Source organism: Chelonoidis abingdonii, chromosome 10, assembly GCF_003597395.2.
Source record: "Chelonoidis abingdonii isolate Lonesome George chromosome 10, CheloAbing_2.0, whole genome shotgun sequence".
In the NCBI taxonomy this organism is placed as follows: domain Eukaryota; kingdom Metazoa; phylum Chordata; order Testudines; family Testudinidae; genus Chelonoidis; species Chelonoidis abingdonii.
Genome location: NC_133778.1, coordinates 3,433,517 through 3,451,525, shown reverse-complemented (window position 1 = coordinate 3,451,525; position 18,009 = coordinate 3,433,517). Strand labels below are relative to the sequence as shown.

The 18,009-nt window shown below is 44.5% G+C and overlaps 1 protein-coding gene across 1 annotated transcript in view; it reads left to right on the top strand.

Annotated features, from left to right (window-relative positions):
• Window positions 1-18,009, top strand: part of TRPM8 (transient receptor potential cation channel subfamily M member 8) — a 91,221-nt gene that overhangs the window by 45,985 nt on the left and 27,227 nt on the right. The window contains exons 14-18 of the mRNA XM_032771508.2: window positions 3,616-3,761; window positions 4,602-4,714; window positions 5,446-5,662; window positions 15,486-15,577; window positions 17,598-17,739. Coding sequence (XP_032627399.1) covers window positions 3,616-3,761; window positions 4,602-4,714; window positions 5,446-5,662; window positions 15,486-15,577; window positions 17,598-17,739 — 710 coding nt within the window. The remainder of the gene's footprint in view (window positions 1-3,615; window positions 3,762-4,601; window positions 4,715-5,445; window positions 5,663-15,485; window positions 15,578-17,597; window positions 17,740-18,009) is intronic.

The following is an 18,009-nucleotide window of genomic DNA, read 5'->3' as shown; positions in this document are numbered from 1 at the left end:
GGAAACATGAGCCATGTTCAGCTGGTGCTCAGCAGCTTGTGGTAATGGATGCACAGCTGCAAGGTTTTTCACTTGTGCTCCCTGAAAGCTTTATGGGATGTCATGTTGTACGGACAGCCTCTGGCTGGGCTGGCAAGAGCTCCAGGGGAAGGACAGAAGAAGAGGTGTCTGTGGACTGGAGCACAGGACGCAGACAGAAAATTCTTTGCTAGCTCCTGGCCTTGGATAGGCAAAGCACTCCAAAAAACAAAGTCTGTGGTGGCTAATGGGGCCTGTGTCTTTAAAACTTGCACAGACACCTACAGGAAGTGTGTGACGAATGTCAAGGTTGGGAGCTGAGCCCAGCTCTGAGTCCCAGTGCAGTGCCTTAACTGCAGGCCCATCAGTCCTATTCATGCCAAGAACATAGTGGTGAAACAACTTCCAAGGAGGACAAGCAGTATTGTGGCGGTGATGAGTCAGCTGGGTCACAGTCTGTTATCTGAAGCTGGACTTCTTAGCTAGACATTCTTCTCCTTTATGCTCTGCTTTCTTGTTATGCCTTTCTAAATCCTCTGGTATCCAGTCCATGCAGTATAGAGCTCATGGTGCTAGGATGAGCAGCAGTGCTCCTGGGAACATGGTAATTCATGGCCTGCTACCTCTTCTGTCATTAAGAAGGTTCATTTTCTGGCTTTATCTGAAACCTGGACAAATGCTGATGCTGTTAATGACACCTTTGTTGAATAATTTCCAAATGAATGCGGCACTGATGTATGAAAAACAAAATCAATATGTGTGGTAGCTAGCAGCACAGGGATTACTATTTTGTTTTTAATAATCTGTATAATACCCAGAACTCAGTTGTGCCAGCTGACAAGGCACTCAGTGCAAAGCACATATTTGTGATCTAAAGGGAAGGACAGCACAGCGCAGCTCATGGTGATTCACTACAGATTAAGCAAAGCCAAAAGGACAAGTCCCTTTCTGCACTTAGAGGTTGGTGATTGTGAAGTGGCATTTGAGCTTCCCAGTAATTTGTCAGTATCATCTTCCCAAATCAGATCATTCGACAGCGAAGAAACGATAGATACTGAAGGCTGTGACGCAGTAGAGACTATCTGCATGGGGGTTGGGAGAGGAGGGGATGACTTTAGGTGAGGGATAATACCTGAGCCTGTAACTTAAGCCAGGAAGTGGGGTAGGGAAGTCGACATCTTTGCCCGGGAAGCTGAACAAAGGGAGAGAGTCTGCTGGAGAAGCTTTTGTTTTTTTTTGTGGTTTCAGTTTTGGGCTGGCTAGGAAGAGGCAGGGAACCCCAAGTCTGGGGTCTAAGATCCTTGTCCCCAGAGGGACCTGACTGAGGGGGCCTGGTTGTACCTACAAGCCCTGCTTGGGACTGTGTTCCTGTCATCTAATAAAACTTCTGTGTTACTGGTGGCTGAGAGTCACGGTGAATTGCAGGAAGTGGGGGTTGCAGGGCCCTGACTCCCCCACACTCTGTGACAAAGGCACACTACGATACACTACACTGCAAAAAACCCCCAAAACAACCCCCTAGCAATGAGTCTCTGAGCCGGAGTCAGCTGACTCAGATTCATGCTATGGGGTAACAATAGCAATGTGGAGTTCCTACTCAAGCTCTGAAACCCAGCCGGGGGGTGAATCTCAGAGCCTGAGGGAGAACATCTGCACTGCTCCTTCAGCCCATAGAGCAAGCCCTGTGAGGGCACGTCAGTTGACCCAGGCTCTGAGGCTCACTGCCATGGGTCTTTTTTTTTTTTCCAGTGAAGACTTACCCATAGAATGAAATGGGGACACTTTTTCTCACCATGGTTCAAAGCAGCACACAAGAAGGGAAATCAAAGCCACACACCTGTGCAGAAAGAACGTACCCAATTCTCATGTGAATTTGAATTTTCACTTGGGGAACTGGTTGTATCTCGTGAGTTATGCTGAAATCCTTAATAGGTGTTGTCAGAACATTTTATTTCACATACAGTGTTTGTAAAAATTGCCTCATTTTATAGGGTCAGATTTTTAAAGGTATTTAGTTGCCTACTGGGATTTTCAAACATTCCTATTGAAATCAGTGTGTGCTAAGAGCCTAAGCACTAGCTTTCAACTACCTGAAAGGGATTCCAAAGAGGATGGATCTAGACTGTTCTCAGTGGTACCTGATAACAGAACAAGGAGTAATGGTCTCAAATTGCAGAGCGGGAGGTTTAGGATGGATATTAGGAAAAACTTTTTCACTAGGAGGGTGGTGAAGCCCTGGAATGGGTTACCTAGGGAGGTGGTGGAATCTCCTTCCTTAGAGGTTTTTAAGGTCAGGCTTGACAAAGCCCTGGCTGGGATGATTTAGTTGGGAATTGGTCCTGCTTTGAGCAGGGTGTTGGACTATTTGACCTCCTGAGGTCCCTTCCACCCCTGATATTCTATGATTCTAAGTGCTTTTCGAAATTCTACTGGGTACCAGTTTGCACCATTGGGAACCTAAATACCATTAAAAATCTTGCCCGCAGTCTTCCTCGCCCTTATTTTTATCTAAAATAAAATATTAAGGCCAGAATGCTCCCAACCGTCCTCATTTGGGTAACCCTGTTGAAATAATGGGGTTATTCATGGACGTAAGGCCAGCAGAATTTGGGACTCAGTCCTGATCCTATTGAAATTAATGGCAAAACTGCTATTGACATGCTTGGCCCAGAGCTGAGCTCTCATAGGCCTTTCGAAGAATGGAATTGTGAGGTTGTTTGCGTACAGTCTCAAAAGCTCTATTCAATGTGCCAGTTAGTTTTCTAATGGCCATCGCTACAAAATCCCCCTGTGGCGTTTCCAAGTTATACTGGGTTCTTCACTTCTTGCACATCACCAGAAGCAAAGCTTCAGCAAGTAAAACCTATGCCCGCAGTGACACTGCTTCAGCTTTGCTGCCTGCAATGGGTTTGCCAGCACAGAAGGGACTTTGCCAGTTTGCTCACTTTCAGCTGTGTTGGTTCTGCACGGATAATGGGAGTCCAGTGCTACAAAGACTCACTTTTATCACTTCAACCAGAAGCTAGACACACACACGGCGCAGATGTGTTAAGGAAGAAGGTACCATGTTTACTGGACTGCTTCTCAGAGCTTAATCACAACCTAGTTTTGATATCCATATGCAATCATCAAATCAGTTTGACTTTCTCCTTATGCTTCCACGCAGACATTAAATTTGAAGTCCACTATTCTAATCTGCTGTTGTGAAAATGGGGAAGGAGCTCTTGTATTGTACATTCATTGCCAAAAGCTTTACTAATGCACATTGAAGATTCTGCAAGCAAATATGCCAGTCAGAAAAAAATAAGTTGACTCCTGCAGCTACATCAGCTCAATGATGTTGTGCAAACATAGTATTTCCTGCTCCTATTAAATATATAGCTTAGCGTGTCACTGATTATATTGTAAAATATACAGGCTGTGCAAAATGGCTGAGTTAATGTTGCAGTACAAACCTTAGTCTCAAGATTTCCAGCCCCTTGATTTCTGCGAGCATGAGTGAAATGGGGCCAGGGATCTGGGTAGAGTGAAGAGGAGCATGACTGACCTGGGCTTTCTTTTTTCCCTTCTGTCCTTGTGGGACTGTCTCTCCTTTAGAGCTGTTCTCCGAGTGCTATAGCAGTGATGAAGAGCTGGCTGAACAGCTGCTCACTTATTCCTGTGAAGCCTGGGGTGGGAGCAATTGCCTGGAACTTGCTGTGGAAGCTAAAGATCAGCAGTTCATTGCACAGCCTGGAGTGCAGGTAACACAAGCTAAAAAGCAGTGATTCTTCCCCCACACCCACAAGAAAAAGAAAAGGCTGCTCACTTGCAATGTAAATATTGTGCTCGTTTCCTTTTTAAAGGTTATATAGATTAATTGCTTGCAAAAAACCTTAAGAAATACAATGGCTGAGGCTCTCATTTGTTTGGAAGTCAGGCGTTTCAGAGAAAGATCCCACAGCACCGTGAACTCTGTGATCAGATAAAGTGGTGTCTGTGCTGCTAAAGGGAACATGCTGTAGAACTGGTTCTCTGATGCCCTCTCCCCATGTGGAGGGGTTGCGTTTGAAACTTGCACGTGCAGAGTATGCATAGAATGAATCAAAGTACTCATGGCGGGGAGTGGTGTTTCACCCATAGGTGTTATGCCTGGAGACAAAAGTTTTAATTTACAGCTGGGGTTCATAGAGGGTCTATTGATGGAGACTGCCTGAGATTTTTATTCCCAGTGCATCTCCTCCCTCTGCTCATGTTCTTGGGCATAGCACTCAGCAGAGTGGTGTCCTTACCTAAGACTCCCTTAGCTAAATGAAACTAACTGTGTCTCCTACCTCAAAAGCTCTTGGAACATCCCAGAGATGCTAGCCTCTGACACAAGATGGAGCAGTGGGCTCATGTAGTAGCCTTTCCTTTCTCCTGAGTAGCTCAATATTTCTGCAGCTCCCAAGGCCTCCAGTGCTACAGAAATCCAACAACTTAATATGTTTCAGTAGAAATCATTGTTGGGCTTTCTGCATTAAACATCAAACACATTTCACATTTCTGCTTTCTCTACCTTGCTTCAATAAAACCTGGATGAATCTTTTTCCTCTTTGCTATAGAATTTCCTTTCCAAACAGTGGTATGGAGAGATCTCGAGGGACACTAAGAACTGGAAGATTATATTGTGTCTGTTCCTTTTCCCTTTAATCGGCTGTGGTTTCATCTCCTTCAGGTAACAGGGTTCTCACTGGTAGAAAAACAGAAGGGAAGCATGTCTATATAACCTATTTAGGTGCTAATATCTGACTCACCCATTATAGTATCCGAGTGCCCCAAACAATGAATGTATCCCAAACAGCCTTTTTAAGTAGGAAGTATCCTTCCTTTTTTACAGATGAAAAAATACGGCACAGGATAGATGAAATGATTTGCCCAAAGTCATGCTGGGACTTTGTGGCAGAACTGGGGACTGAACCCATGTTTCTCGAGTCCGACTCCAGTATCTTAAATGCAAATCCATCTTTCCTCTGATAAAGTCCATCTGCTGTGGAGGTCAATCAGAGCATGATAGCAAGGATGAAACACAAGTTGTTACCATTTGGCAGCAGTTTGGTGGCCTCTATGAAAGGGGAGGCATGGCCTCAGCAAAATTCCTGGCTGACAAGTGATGACATCAGTGCTCATTTGGCTGGGATTGCTAACAAGATGTCTAGTGGCTGAATGAGCTGGAGACAGAACAACTCTGGTCCTTCAGGGACAAGATAGACCACCCTGCCAACGTACCCTGAGTCAGAGACATTTAACTGATGCTGTCCAGACTATAATTATTTGACAGCACTTCAAAGTGATTTTTTCGATTAAAAAAATCAGGCACGTTTACATGGTCACTACTTTAGTTTCACAAGAAACATTTTTTTAAAGGCTTGAGAGACGTGTGTTTGAGATCGTCCTCTTTTTATCTAGGAAAAAGCCTGTGGAGAGGAGCAAGAAGCTCTTGTTGTATTATGCCTCATTCTTCACTTCCCCATTTGTGGTCTTCTCCTGGAACGTCATCTTCTACGTTGTTTTCCTGCTGCTCTTCGCCTATGTCCTGCTCATGGATTTCCAAAATGAACCCACCATGCTGGAACTCATCCTCTATGTTCTGGTCTTCATCCTGCTTTGTGATGAAGTGAGACAAGTAGGCAACGCTTGTGAACCAAAATGGCCTATTTCCAGGCAGACACTTACTTATTTCTCCTAGATGCAGAAAGAAATGGAGACCTTCTTATGGTTATGTGCAAAATGCTATGCAAAACTCATTCAGAGAGCCCAAAGGAAGTGATTGTGTTGCCCATGACTGACACACACAACTCCTGCTAATGCTGGCAGAAGCTGTGTGTGTGTTGAGGGAAACATACTGATCCTGTGCTGTATGTATTAGTCCATAGCCCAGATTCTCAAAGGTATTTAGGTGTCTTTCAATGGGATTTGGGCACCTAAATATCTCTGAGGATTTTGCCATTAGAGAGAGTTGTCAAAATCATGTGGTATAAATTGTCAAAGCAATCTAGGTCATTTAGATTAATTTTGTAATGGAAAATGTCTCATAATGCTCTAGAATTTTTTTGACAAACCTGTGTAGCTATCACTGGTATTTGTCATTTCATGAGTGAGAGAACCGTGGCTGATAGAGGCCCAGCACCCGCACCACAGAGAGGGAACATGTCTATGCACTACCGCGGTTACTCCGAATCAGATGCACTAATTTATTTGTTTGCAGAGTTGTTTGACTATCTCTGGGGGAGGGGGGGAATGGTTTTCTTCTGAGGAGAGAATGCCTTTAGTAATAGGAGTCCTTCAGAATGCTGGGGGATTTGAGTGTGGCTGGTGAAGAGGTCATGGAGACTTACGATCTATCATTGAGAAGGTGGTGTGTGATTTATTAGTTGTTCAGTGTAGTCTTGAGTACCGTGTAAGGCATGCAGCCAGAGGACAAGTGCCAGCACAAGGACTGCATGCATAAAGATCATTGCAGGATGAGCCTCTGCCATGCCCAGAGTGGCTGTAACCGTGCTATTTAATCTTAATGTTTTTTTCAGGAAAAAATAAATCCATTAACAAATAAATAGGAGTGCACCTTTGGCTTGACAGATGTACCGTCTAGGGGATGAATAGGAAAGGTTATAAGGGTCTGCTACCTTGAAATTATTCTTGTCTGATTGATTAGGTTTCCTGGTTGCTTTGGACCCCTCACCTCCCACATAGGCCCAGCCACCACTTGAGCAGGATGACACAGCCTGCCAAACATTTTCAGTTGCAACAGCTGAGTTAAGAGTGTTAAGCAGCTCCCAATTCAGAAAGTGAAAACTGAAGGGGTTGGATGATCATAAAACCCAGGTGAAAAAGCAGCTGGATATAAGGAAAACCTTTCTTCCCCTCTGCTTAAAGTACCACCCATCAGCAGTCAGGGCAGCCGGAACTGCTTCAGATCTAGGGCTCCAACCAGGTCCGGTGCAAGGATGTTTCATGCCCTAGGCGAAACTTCCACCTTGCGCCCTCTCCCAAACCCCTGCCCTGAGGTGCTCCCCCCCGCCACGGCAGCTCCCCTGCTCTGCCCTGCAGCGCCCCCCCTGTGGCAGCTCCCCATCCCCCACCCTCTGGCCCGAGGCACCCCCCCGCCCCAGCTCACCTCTGCTCCACGCACGAGTACCCTGAGCACGCCATGGCTGCTTCACTTCTCCGGCCTTCCGGGATTTCAGCGCCAATCAGCTTAGGTGCCGCAAGCCTGGGAGGCGGGAGGAGTGAAGCAGCCCCGGCGTGCTCAGGGAGGAGGCTGGGCAGGGGTGAGCTGGGGCAGGGAGTTCCCCTGCGTGCTGCCCCCCACCCCCTTACTTGCTGCAGGCGGCCCTCCCCGCGCCCCCTGCTCCTGTTCCTTCTGCTAAAATGCCTGCGGTGACTGGGCTGCAGTCGCTGCTGACGAAAATGGTGCCCCCCAAATCCTAGTGCCCTAGGCAACCGCCTAGGTTGCCTAAATGGTTGCACCGGCCCTGGCTCCGACCCTGCATTTTCTTACTCATATGAGCAGGCATGAAGCAAATAGTCTCACTCCTCTTGATTTTAATGAGAATTATATGCCCAAGGTATCTACTTTTGAGTAAAGGTTGGGAGCATAGGCACTTACCAGGCATCTCATTTATTTGCATTCATGGATATCGATACCCGGAGTCAGGCTGACACTGGCAATGCACTGTTGTGTTGTGTGGCCTAGCTATACTGACTTAAATTAGCCTAGGACTTGGCTCTTAGATGTTCAGTTGTCAGTTCTGGCCATCTTTGGTTCATAAAAAAACAAGGGATTTTTAATTTCATTTGCAAAGCCACTACTGAGAGGATAACTGTGATAGTCTGGTTGACTTGCATTCTCTCACCCTTGAGCATCTGCCTTTCCCAACATGTAATGTTCAAAGTGAGGTATGAGCCGAACATGTGCAGAAATAGAAATATCTTGAATTTGACAAGTGCTAATGTAGAGAGACAAGGTGGGTGAGGGAATATCTTTTATTGGACCAACTTCTGTTAGCGAGAGACAAACTTTCAAGCTACATAGAGCTGTTACTCTTAAGCTTTGTGTACCTTGAAATTTTGTCTCTGACCAACAGAAGCTGGTCCAATAAAAGATATTCTCTCATCCACCTGGTCTTTCTGGTGTCCTGGGACCAACCTAGCTACAATAACAGTGCAGATTCTAATCTAAACATTTGTGTAACCATGGTGCATTATTAACCATTCTTCTCATACTATGGAAAATGACAGCTACCATAGATGGATTTGAGTAGCACCAGTAACAAGGCATATACACCAGGCACTCTCATAGACTCAAGGTCAGAAGGGACCATTATGATCATCTAGTCTGACCTCTTGCACAATGCAGGCCACAGAATCTGGCCAAGAATCTCACCCACTCACTTCTGAACAAACCCCTAACCTAAGTTTGAGTTACTGAAGTCCTCAGATGTGGTTTAAAGACCTCAAGCTGCAGAGATCCTCCAGCAAGTGACCCAATGCCCCACGCTGCAGGGAAGCCGAAAACCTCCAGGGCCTCTGCCAAATCTGCCCGGAGGAAAATTCCTTCCTGACCACAAAATTGGCGATCAGTTAAACCTGAAGCATGGGGTAAGACTCACCAACCAGCACCCAGGAAAGAATGTCTGTATAACTCAGGTCCCACCCATCTAACACCCATCACAGACCACTGGACATTTACTCGCTAATACTCAAAGATAAATTACTTGCCAAAATTAGCGCATATCCTTCATACATCCCTCCATAAGTTTATCAAAGCTTAGTCTTGACGCCAGATATGTCTTTGCCCCCACTACTCCCCTGGAAGGCTGTTCCAGAATTTCACTCCTCTATGGTTAGAAAACTTCATCTAATTTCAGATCGTGAACCTCCTATGTCCAGTTTATATCCATTGTTCTTGTGTGTCCACATTGGTACTAAGCTTAAATAATTCCTCTCCCTCCCTAATATTATCCCTCTGATAATTTAATAAAGAGCAACATATCTGCCCTCAGCCTTCTTTGGTTAGAGCTAAACAACAAGCTCTTTGAGTCTCCTTTCATAAGACAGGTTTCCATCTTCGAATAATCCTAGCAGCCCTTCTTTGTACCTGATCCGTTGAATTATCCTTCTTAAACATGGAGAGACAAAAGCACACACATATTCCAGATGATGTCTCACCAGTGCCTTGTATAACAGTACTAACATCTCCTTATCTTTACTGAAATACCTCGCCTGATGCATCCAAACTGCATAGCTTTTTTAACGGCCATATCAAATTGGCGGGCATCATAATCATCCTGTGATCTATACAATAGTCCAAGTCTTGTCCTCCCTCGTTAACTTCCAACTGTGTGTTCCCAATTCATTCTTCTTGTAACCCTAAATCATGACCTATGCACCTTCACTATTTAAATATCATCCTATTACTATACTCCAGTTTACAAGGTCATCCAGATCTTCCTGTATGATATCCGGTCCTTCTCGTGTTAAAAGACCTCCAGCTTTGTGTCACCCGCAAACTTTTACACATTCCACTTTTTTGCCAAGGTCAGTAATAAAAGAATAAATAAGATTGGTCCCAAAACCGATCCCTGAGAACTCCACTAGTAACCTCCTTCCAACCTTGACATTCTCCCTCATACACCTGTTGTAGTCCCCTTTAAACTAGTTCTTATCACCTTTCAATTTCATATTGATCCCCATCTTCCAATTAACTAATAATTCCCCTGTGGAAACCATATCAAATGCCTTATGAATCGAGTAAATAGATCCACTGTGTTTCCTTTGTCTAAAAAAAATCTTAACTTCTCAAAGAAGAGTCAGGTGGTTTGGCACGATCTACCTTTGTAAAAACATTGTTATTTTGTCCCAAATACCATTGACCTCAATGTCCTTAACTACTTCTCCTGTCAAAATTTTTTCCAAGACCTTGCATACTACAGATGTCAAACAACAGCCAATAGTTACTTGGATCAATTTTCCCCTTTCTTAAAAAATAGGAACTACGTTAGCAATTCTCCAGTCTACAGTACAATTCCTGAAATTACTGATTCATTAAAATTCTTTCTAGTGGCCTTGCAATTTCATGTGCCATTCCTTTAATATTCTTGATGAAGATTATCTGGGCCCCCGATTTCACCATTAAGCTGTTCGAGTTTTGGCTTCTACCTCGGAGTGGTAATATCTACTTCATAGCCTCATTCCAATTTTCATCCTACCATTATCCCTAAGCACCTCATTACCCTCATTAAAGACTGAGGTAAAGTATTGCTTAGATATTGGCCATGCTAGATATCCTTAACCCCACTCCATCCTCAGTGTTTAGCAGCACACTCTTCTTTCTTTGTTTTCTTCTTATTTATGGAACCTTTTACTATTGGTTTTAATTCCCTTCAAGGTCCAACTCTACATGGCTTTTGGACTTCTCACTTTATCCCTACATGTTCTAATCTCATAAGTAGCTTTCCTTGCTTTCCCTCGCATCTTCCACTCCTTGTAGCTTCTGCTTTTTCTAATCACCTACTGAGATGCTTGCTCATCAGCTTGGTCTACAACTCCTGCCTATGAATTTTTCCCCTTTCTGGGATGCAGGCTTCTGATAGTTCTGCAACTTTGACTTGAGTAATTCTAGGCCTCCTCCGCCTATAGATCCACAAGTTCTTCAGTCCAATCCACTTCCTAATCTATTTCCTTAATTCTTTAAAGTTAGCCCTTTTGAAATCAAAAACCCTAGTCCACAGATCTAGTTTGAACGGATTAGTCTATGATCACTCGAACCAAGGTTGTCCCCCAAACAATTTCTTCTTGTGAGTCCTCACTACTCACCAAAACCAAATCTAAATGGCATCCCCCTTTTTGTTCTTCAACTACTTGTGAAGAAATCCATCAAGCCATCACATCCAGGAAAATCTGAGCCTATTATTGTACTACACTTTGTCCTCCATCTATATCTGGGAAGGTATAAGTCTCCCAGATCACAAAATTCCCGTTAGTGTTACTTCATTAAAAACATTAAAGAGTCTCTATCCATATCTAAATCAGATCCCAGCAATCTGTAACACACCCCAACACTCTCTCAGGGATTCTAGTAGCTTTCTTCCCAATTGACTTTTGCCCGGACAGAATCTGTTTATCCATTCTATCCCCTATTGTCTACAGTTAACCTCATCAATGATATATATGCTACTCCACACCCTTTGCCTTTATTCTTTTTCTAAACAGCACATGGCCTTCAATACCTGTATTCCAGTCTATGACTACTATCCACCATGTTTTCTGATCCTACTAATATCGCTGTTTCACTTCCTGCACCGGTAGCTCTAGTCCTCCATTTTTTACCTGGGCTCCTCACATTAGTGTGCCAACACTTTAATTTTGCCATTGTGCTTCACTTGACATTCTTTACCCGGGTAGGCCCAGACATCTACCCCATATCACCTATTAGACGATATCTACATACCCTTCCTCCTTATGTCCATTCTCCTACCCCCAACCGCCTGTTATCTTTTCGTTACTTCTTTTTCTTCCCTCTCAATGTTAAATTCCGGCGTGGAGATTACCTGGACATCTCCCAACCATCTCCCCCAAATTCCTAGTTTAAAGCTCTCTTAGTCAGTTGTGCCAGCCTCCATCCTAGAAGTCTATTTCCCTCCTTACCCAGGTGAAGTCCATCCCGAGAGAACAGTCCTTTGTCCATGAATGATTCCCAGTGGCCATATGTCCCAAAGCCCTCCACATAGCATCACTGCCTGAGCCATCTTTTGATCACCATAATCTTGTCACACCTTTGTTACCCTTCTTTAGGAACAGGCAGAATCCCACTGAAGATCACCTGAGCCTCGATTTCCTTGAGCATCTTCCTCAGTCTGGTATAGTCTCCCTTGATACGTTCTAGAGAGAATCTGGCCATATCATTCGTTCCCACATGAAGGACAATCAGCGGATTCTTTGCCGCTCCTCTTTGGATCCTTTTCAGTCTCAGGTCCACATCCCGTATCTTAGCACCCAGCAGACAGCACACCCTTCTGTTCTCTGGATCAGCTCTAGTTACAGACCTGTCTTTTCTTCTCAATAAGGAGTCCCCAATCACGTAGACCTGCCTTTTCCTGGTGACAGTGTGATTCTCTGGTCTATCCCCTGCTCCCACTGACTGCAAGTCCTCTCGATTCCTATTCGCCCTTGCAATCCTCTGCAACCCATCCCGTATCCTCCTGGGGCTCATATTTGGTGTTGTCTCCATTGACTCTTCCCCTCTTCCTGTAGGACTAGCTGCTCTTCTTTTTTCTTGCCCTCTCACTTTCAGCGACCACCTGCTGTGCCCTTTCTTCATTTTCCAACTCTGCAAACCTGTTCCTGAGCTCTATTCCTCCTTCACTAGTCCGTCTTTTCCTCTGCCTGGTTTTCTTAGTCACATGCTTGCACCGTCCACTTTCCTCACCCAGCAATCTCCCCTCAGAATTCTTTGGTCCTGCTTCCATCTGCAAGTCTGAGCCTTTCCCTTCGGCCTCCTCATGTCTCTGCTCCATCATCTGCTTGAACCCACTTCTAAACTCAACCAGAGTTTCCATCTGCATCTCTAATCGTCAGCTCTATCAGGCAGCACTTCATGCAGGCGAAACTCTTTTCAGGTACCCCCTCCAGGATCAAATACATGCCGCAGCTTCCACATCCAGTCATTCTCATTGTGTCTTCCACTGCTGCCTCTGTATCGGTCATAGCCTTCCCACCTAAAACCTATTAGTCCAGGAAACACAAACCAAAGCAAACCACCACCACCTACAGCAAAACAAACCCCCAACAGGCACCAGAACACTGGCAGAACACCACCCACTCCCTTCACTATCCTGTCAATTCCTCTGCCTAGATCTCTTAGTCTCCCCCGCAAACTCCTCTTGCAAACTCCCACTGAAACTCCCCTGTTTACAGCTCTGTTTGCTGGCTCCTGTGCTGCTGCAGCTGTCTGTGCTATGTCATTGTGTAAAAAGGTGAAAGTGTCCAGGACACTGGTTTTCTTTCAAATGCATTGAGAATTGAATAAGTATTCACTGCTCTCCAGTGGCTGAGATGCAACTGGGCTGATAGTAATTGATCCTATTCCAAAGATTCAGAACTGTTTGAACTAATGATACTTAATTACAAATGGAAAAATGTGGAAGATATTACTCCAGAATGGGATACCTAAGGGAAAAACCAACCCTGAAATTAATTCAACCAGCCACTAGATGCCACCATTCCACTTCATAAACACACCCAAATACTTGTACCAGAAGTAGGAATCTTGGTCCTAAACAGACTGGTTATAAAACATGTTTAAAGGATTGTTAAATCTGTGATTAACTCTCAGTACATGACAATTCTTTATAATGACTGAATATGTATTTGGACCAGATCTCTGTGTGTTGTTTGAAATGATCTGATACTTTTATATCATTTCCTTTTTGACTGATACAAAAGGAGACTAGAATTAACTGAAGGAGGGGATATTTGGATCTGTGATACCCTTACGATAGAGTTCAAAGCTGAATCAGAACTAAGGTTTTGGATGAGATTTGTTGGTGCTGGGTGCTGTTGAGCTGCTTTGAGGAGAATGGGTCATAATGCAGAAATCTCTTTATCGATTGATCACATAGTACTTCTGTCAGATGTGGCCAGGATTCAGAATCCAGTCCCCTTTCCCATTTCAGGCCCAATGTGGACCCCCAAGCATTGAATGGGGGCTCTGATCTGGAGGTCAGAATCTGACCCCAGTCCATGAAATGCAGAGGTGGGGAGCGGGGGTTAAATCTGAGACAGCATTTCAGACGCATTGTTGATTGAAAATACATACAGGTAAATATTGTTCATTTGGAGAGTTTTAGGAAAAAACACACCTGATCCAAAAATATTTAATAGCGAGTTAGCAGTTAGTTCCCATGGGATTCCAGCAGTGAGCTGTGTCTTTGCTGGACAAGAAGTGAGGGGCCACTGTCAAAAAATACAAAAATGAGGAATCCTTGTGGCACCTTAGAGACTAACAAATTTATTTGGGCATAAGCTTTCGAAAGCTTATGCCCAAATAAATTTGTTAGTCTCTAAGGTGCCACAACGATGCCGCATTTTTTTTGGTGATACAGACTAAAACGGCTACCACTGAAACCAGTCAAAGAATATTGTATTATCTCAGTGGCTCTCAAATTGTGGTCCATGGACCACTGCTGGTCCACGAGGCACTTATCTTTGAAGCATTGTGCAAATGTTAAACAGTTAATCTTCACAGCTTCCTCTGTGCAAGGAAAGTTCTACTACATCCATCTTACACGGGGGAGAAACTTAAGTGCAAAGGTTAGGACCAAAATAATGATGGTGATCACTTTTAATTGGCCAAAGCAGGACTTTCTTTTGGCCCATCTGATAGAGCTGCTGCCTGTGTTCCACAAGTATCCCAATTAACGTCTCAGCTGAGGTAATGCGTAGGCTGCATGTTAACACACTGGGGGACTCTGTCCTTCTTGAGGCTGGCTCACTGAGAGATTTGTGTCGACTCCAATTACTGGCTATCATCCTGTAGCTTAAGCAGTAGAGAGGCATGGTTTTAGGTTAAAAGGTCCAAAGTTCAGCTCTTGCTGATGAGACGTAGCAAACCCAGCCATCCAATGAAACACTCCTCAAATTTGTTTGACCTAACTTAGGGTTTGTCTACGCAGCGGCTGGGAGGTGTAACTCTCTGTTTGGATAGACATACACACTAGCTCTGGTTCTGCTAGTGCACTAACAATAGCAGCGTGGCCTCTATTGGTGATGGCTCAGGCTAGCTGCTGGACCTAGGTCCTCTGGGATTGTACTAGGTAACCACAGCCATCACCTACGCTGCTGCCATGCACTAGCTTGATCATAGCTAGTGTGTGTATTTGTTACCACACTGGCAGTCCCATCTTCTAGCTGTGTACCCCTCTTGTGTATCCATCATTTTGCAGGCTTAGCTTTCAAGGTCAGATTGGGTACCCCTTATTTCCACTGGTGGACTGTACTCAGCTGAATATTCCAACTGAGTGACCAGTTGCAGCTCAAGGAAATTAGTCTAGCACTCAGACTGCAATAGCAAAAGCATTTTCAGATGACCTTTTAGGGCTAGAAAACCCTGATTTGTGCCTCCCTGATGGAGGTGAGCAGTGAAACTAATATTGAGAATGATGTTTTCCCTAAAACGTCAGTGATTTGAACTATGCTGCAGCCAAGAAATGTCTTCAACAAGGAGATGGGCAAATAAGAGCCACTTCTGTGGTTGTAAAGGGCCAAGTTTGGCTACGTTTACTGTGAATAGTCCCTTACCGCATGTGCGGCTCCAGTGAAATCCATGAGAGCACTCGTGGACTAAGGTACCCAAGGCAAGTAATGGTGGTCGAATTGGGCCCATGATGGGAGTAATCAGTGCTGGCCGCATGCTGTTGTTGTGATTTTCTGCTCTTTTCCCTTTCTAGTGGTACATGAATGGGAATAAATATTTCTCAGATCTGTGGAACATCATGGATACGCTTGGAATCTTTTGCTTCATAACAGGGATTATATTCAGGTGAGTAGTGTTCGGTCTAAAGGCATGTTACCATGGCTTTCCTCAGTGCCAGGTACTGGTTCGGTGTGTGTCTGGCTGTGCGAAGATGATGAACAAAGTCACTTGAACTCACTAGCAAACTTGTTATGTTTCCTAAAGTAATAGAAAGGTTGTGGATTTTGGATCCAAGGCACAAAGACTGGTTCTGCAGAACATCTCGTGGGCTGAAACGAACTTGTGCTGAGGAGCTTTTCTCTTGCTCAGATAAGGATTAACTAACCCAGAGAAGTTTGGTTTGGGTGCTGCTAGAGTCAGAATTCAACAACCCCACATTCTCTGGACTCAGAGGATGTTTTCCTGGATTTCAGGGCCCTTCTGGGCCAGCAGCAGTTCGATCCAGAGTTATAGGGAATACAGGGTATGGTTTAGCAGACTCACACAGAGCTAGTTGAGGGGTTTAGATGTTGACTCAAGCCATTTGTCTGGCCCTAGTGTCTATTCCTGATTCACCAAGTATCTATTGTAGCTCCTGATAAGAGAAGGTTGCGTTGCTACCTCCGCCTTCTCTGATGTGCGTCCATCAAAAGCCAAGTGGGCAGAGGTCCCCAGTGTCAGCTCCCTGCCCTGGCAAACACCTGGCATTCTGTTCCTGAGGATGAGCTCCAAGCCTTTCTTTGGGTGCCAATCTTTCTCTTTAAGAACCTTCATGAGGCCCCCGGCCTTTTCCGCTGCCACAGTGTGTGCACATGCTATGAGTCATACCAGCGTGAATCCAGTGTCACTCTACTGAAGTCAGTGTGGTGACTCTGGATTTATTCTGGTGTAGCTTAGGTCAGAATTGGGCCCAAAGAGGCCTGAAGTATGCTCGGTGGAAATACCTCTGTCCTCCTGACTGCAATAGCACTGACGGGTGATACTGAGGATCTCTGCTCTTTGGGTGGGTGCACGATTGATGCCTATGTGCTACGGTCTTGAGTTTTTGCAAAAGCCCAAACCTCCCACACTCCCCTACACAAAGATACCCTTCCATTTGAACAATCTCTGGTTTAGATTTAGTTTTGCAAAAATCAAGACCTGGCCTCAGCAGCCTTGTCTAGTTCCATCCTGTACTGCTGCTTCATCAGTTTTGACCTTATTTAAAGATCTGGATACCGAATTAACATTTGAGACAAATTAGATGACTCTGCTGACCGGTAATGGGGCATGAAGCTTTCTGGATTGCCAGCAAGAATTTGCCCCCTGCTTATTAGTGGCTGAAAGCTGTTTATCAGCTGATAGTGATGTATGGTATGTGAAGTGACTTGAGGCCTGATCCAGCTTGCCCTGAAGTCAGTGGAAAAGATTACCATTGATTTCAATGGGTTTTGAATTGGGCTCTTAGTGCTGTAGTTTGGTTTCTAATGGGCAGAGATCCCTGTCCGTTAAAAGATTCATAATTACAATGTAATTGTACCTTTTGCTAGCCTCGAAAAAAGGGGCCAAGAGGATAGAATGGGAATGGAGACTCCTGTTCCGTAGCAGAATTCAGGTGTCTGTCCTTGGTCATGAAAGGGTTGTGTGGGAAGTTGCTGATTTTTCTTCTGGATTATCTGACACCTAATCTCACTTAATGGAAAGAATCTAGCCTTTTAGTGTGGTTTAGGGGATTGCTGTAATTTACATATACTATACAATAGAACCTCACTCCCGTGTACAGACTGGATTCTGTGCCTGGGCAAGTACAGGCACGGATACATACATCCTGCAATATACCTTGTTCACTCGTTTTGTCAGTTGTAATTCCAGTTATTGATGCTACTCTGTCGTCATACACTAGTAAAAGTTTGTCGTGTATTTTAGGGGGAAGAAATGAAAGGAATGAGATCTGTATAGCATCTGTTGTTACATTTTTGCTCAGACGATAGGAGAGACCAACTTTTTTGCAAAGATTATAAAGTGTGCAAATAAGTAACCAGGGTCTGTTCTATGGGACTAGGCTGTTTCAATATATATTTGTCATAACTTTAGCCAATGTTTCATTACACTTATTTTTCTTCCCCAGGCTCCGCTCCTCCAATGAAAGCTCCTGGTACTCTGGGCGAGTCATTTTTTGCCTGGACTACATCATTTTTACTCTAAGGCTGATCCACATTTTCACAGTTAGCAGGAATCTAGGACCAAAAATTATTATGCTTCAGAGGATGGTAAGACACGGGCAATAGTTCATAATGGTCTAAATAAACGATGTTACAAGCTTTTCTTCTTAGAGTGAAATTCCCCCCATACAGAGGGCTGGCCCAAGGCCCAAGCCCCACGTACATCCTCCAGATAGGGCTTAACTCAGATTGAAGAGGGACATAATTAGTACAGGGCTGTCTACTGGCTTTCTGCGTGGGGCGGGGGGGGGCACTCTGAATGAACAGTTAATATTGGAAAGACAAGTATCAGAGGCAGGGCCAGCTCTGGCTTTTTTG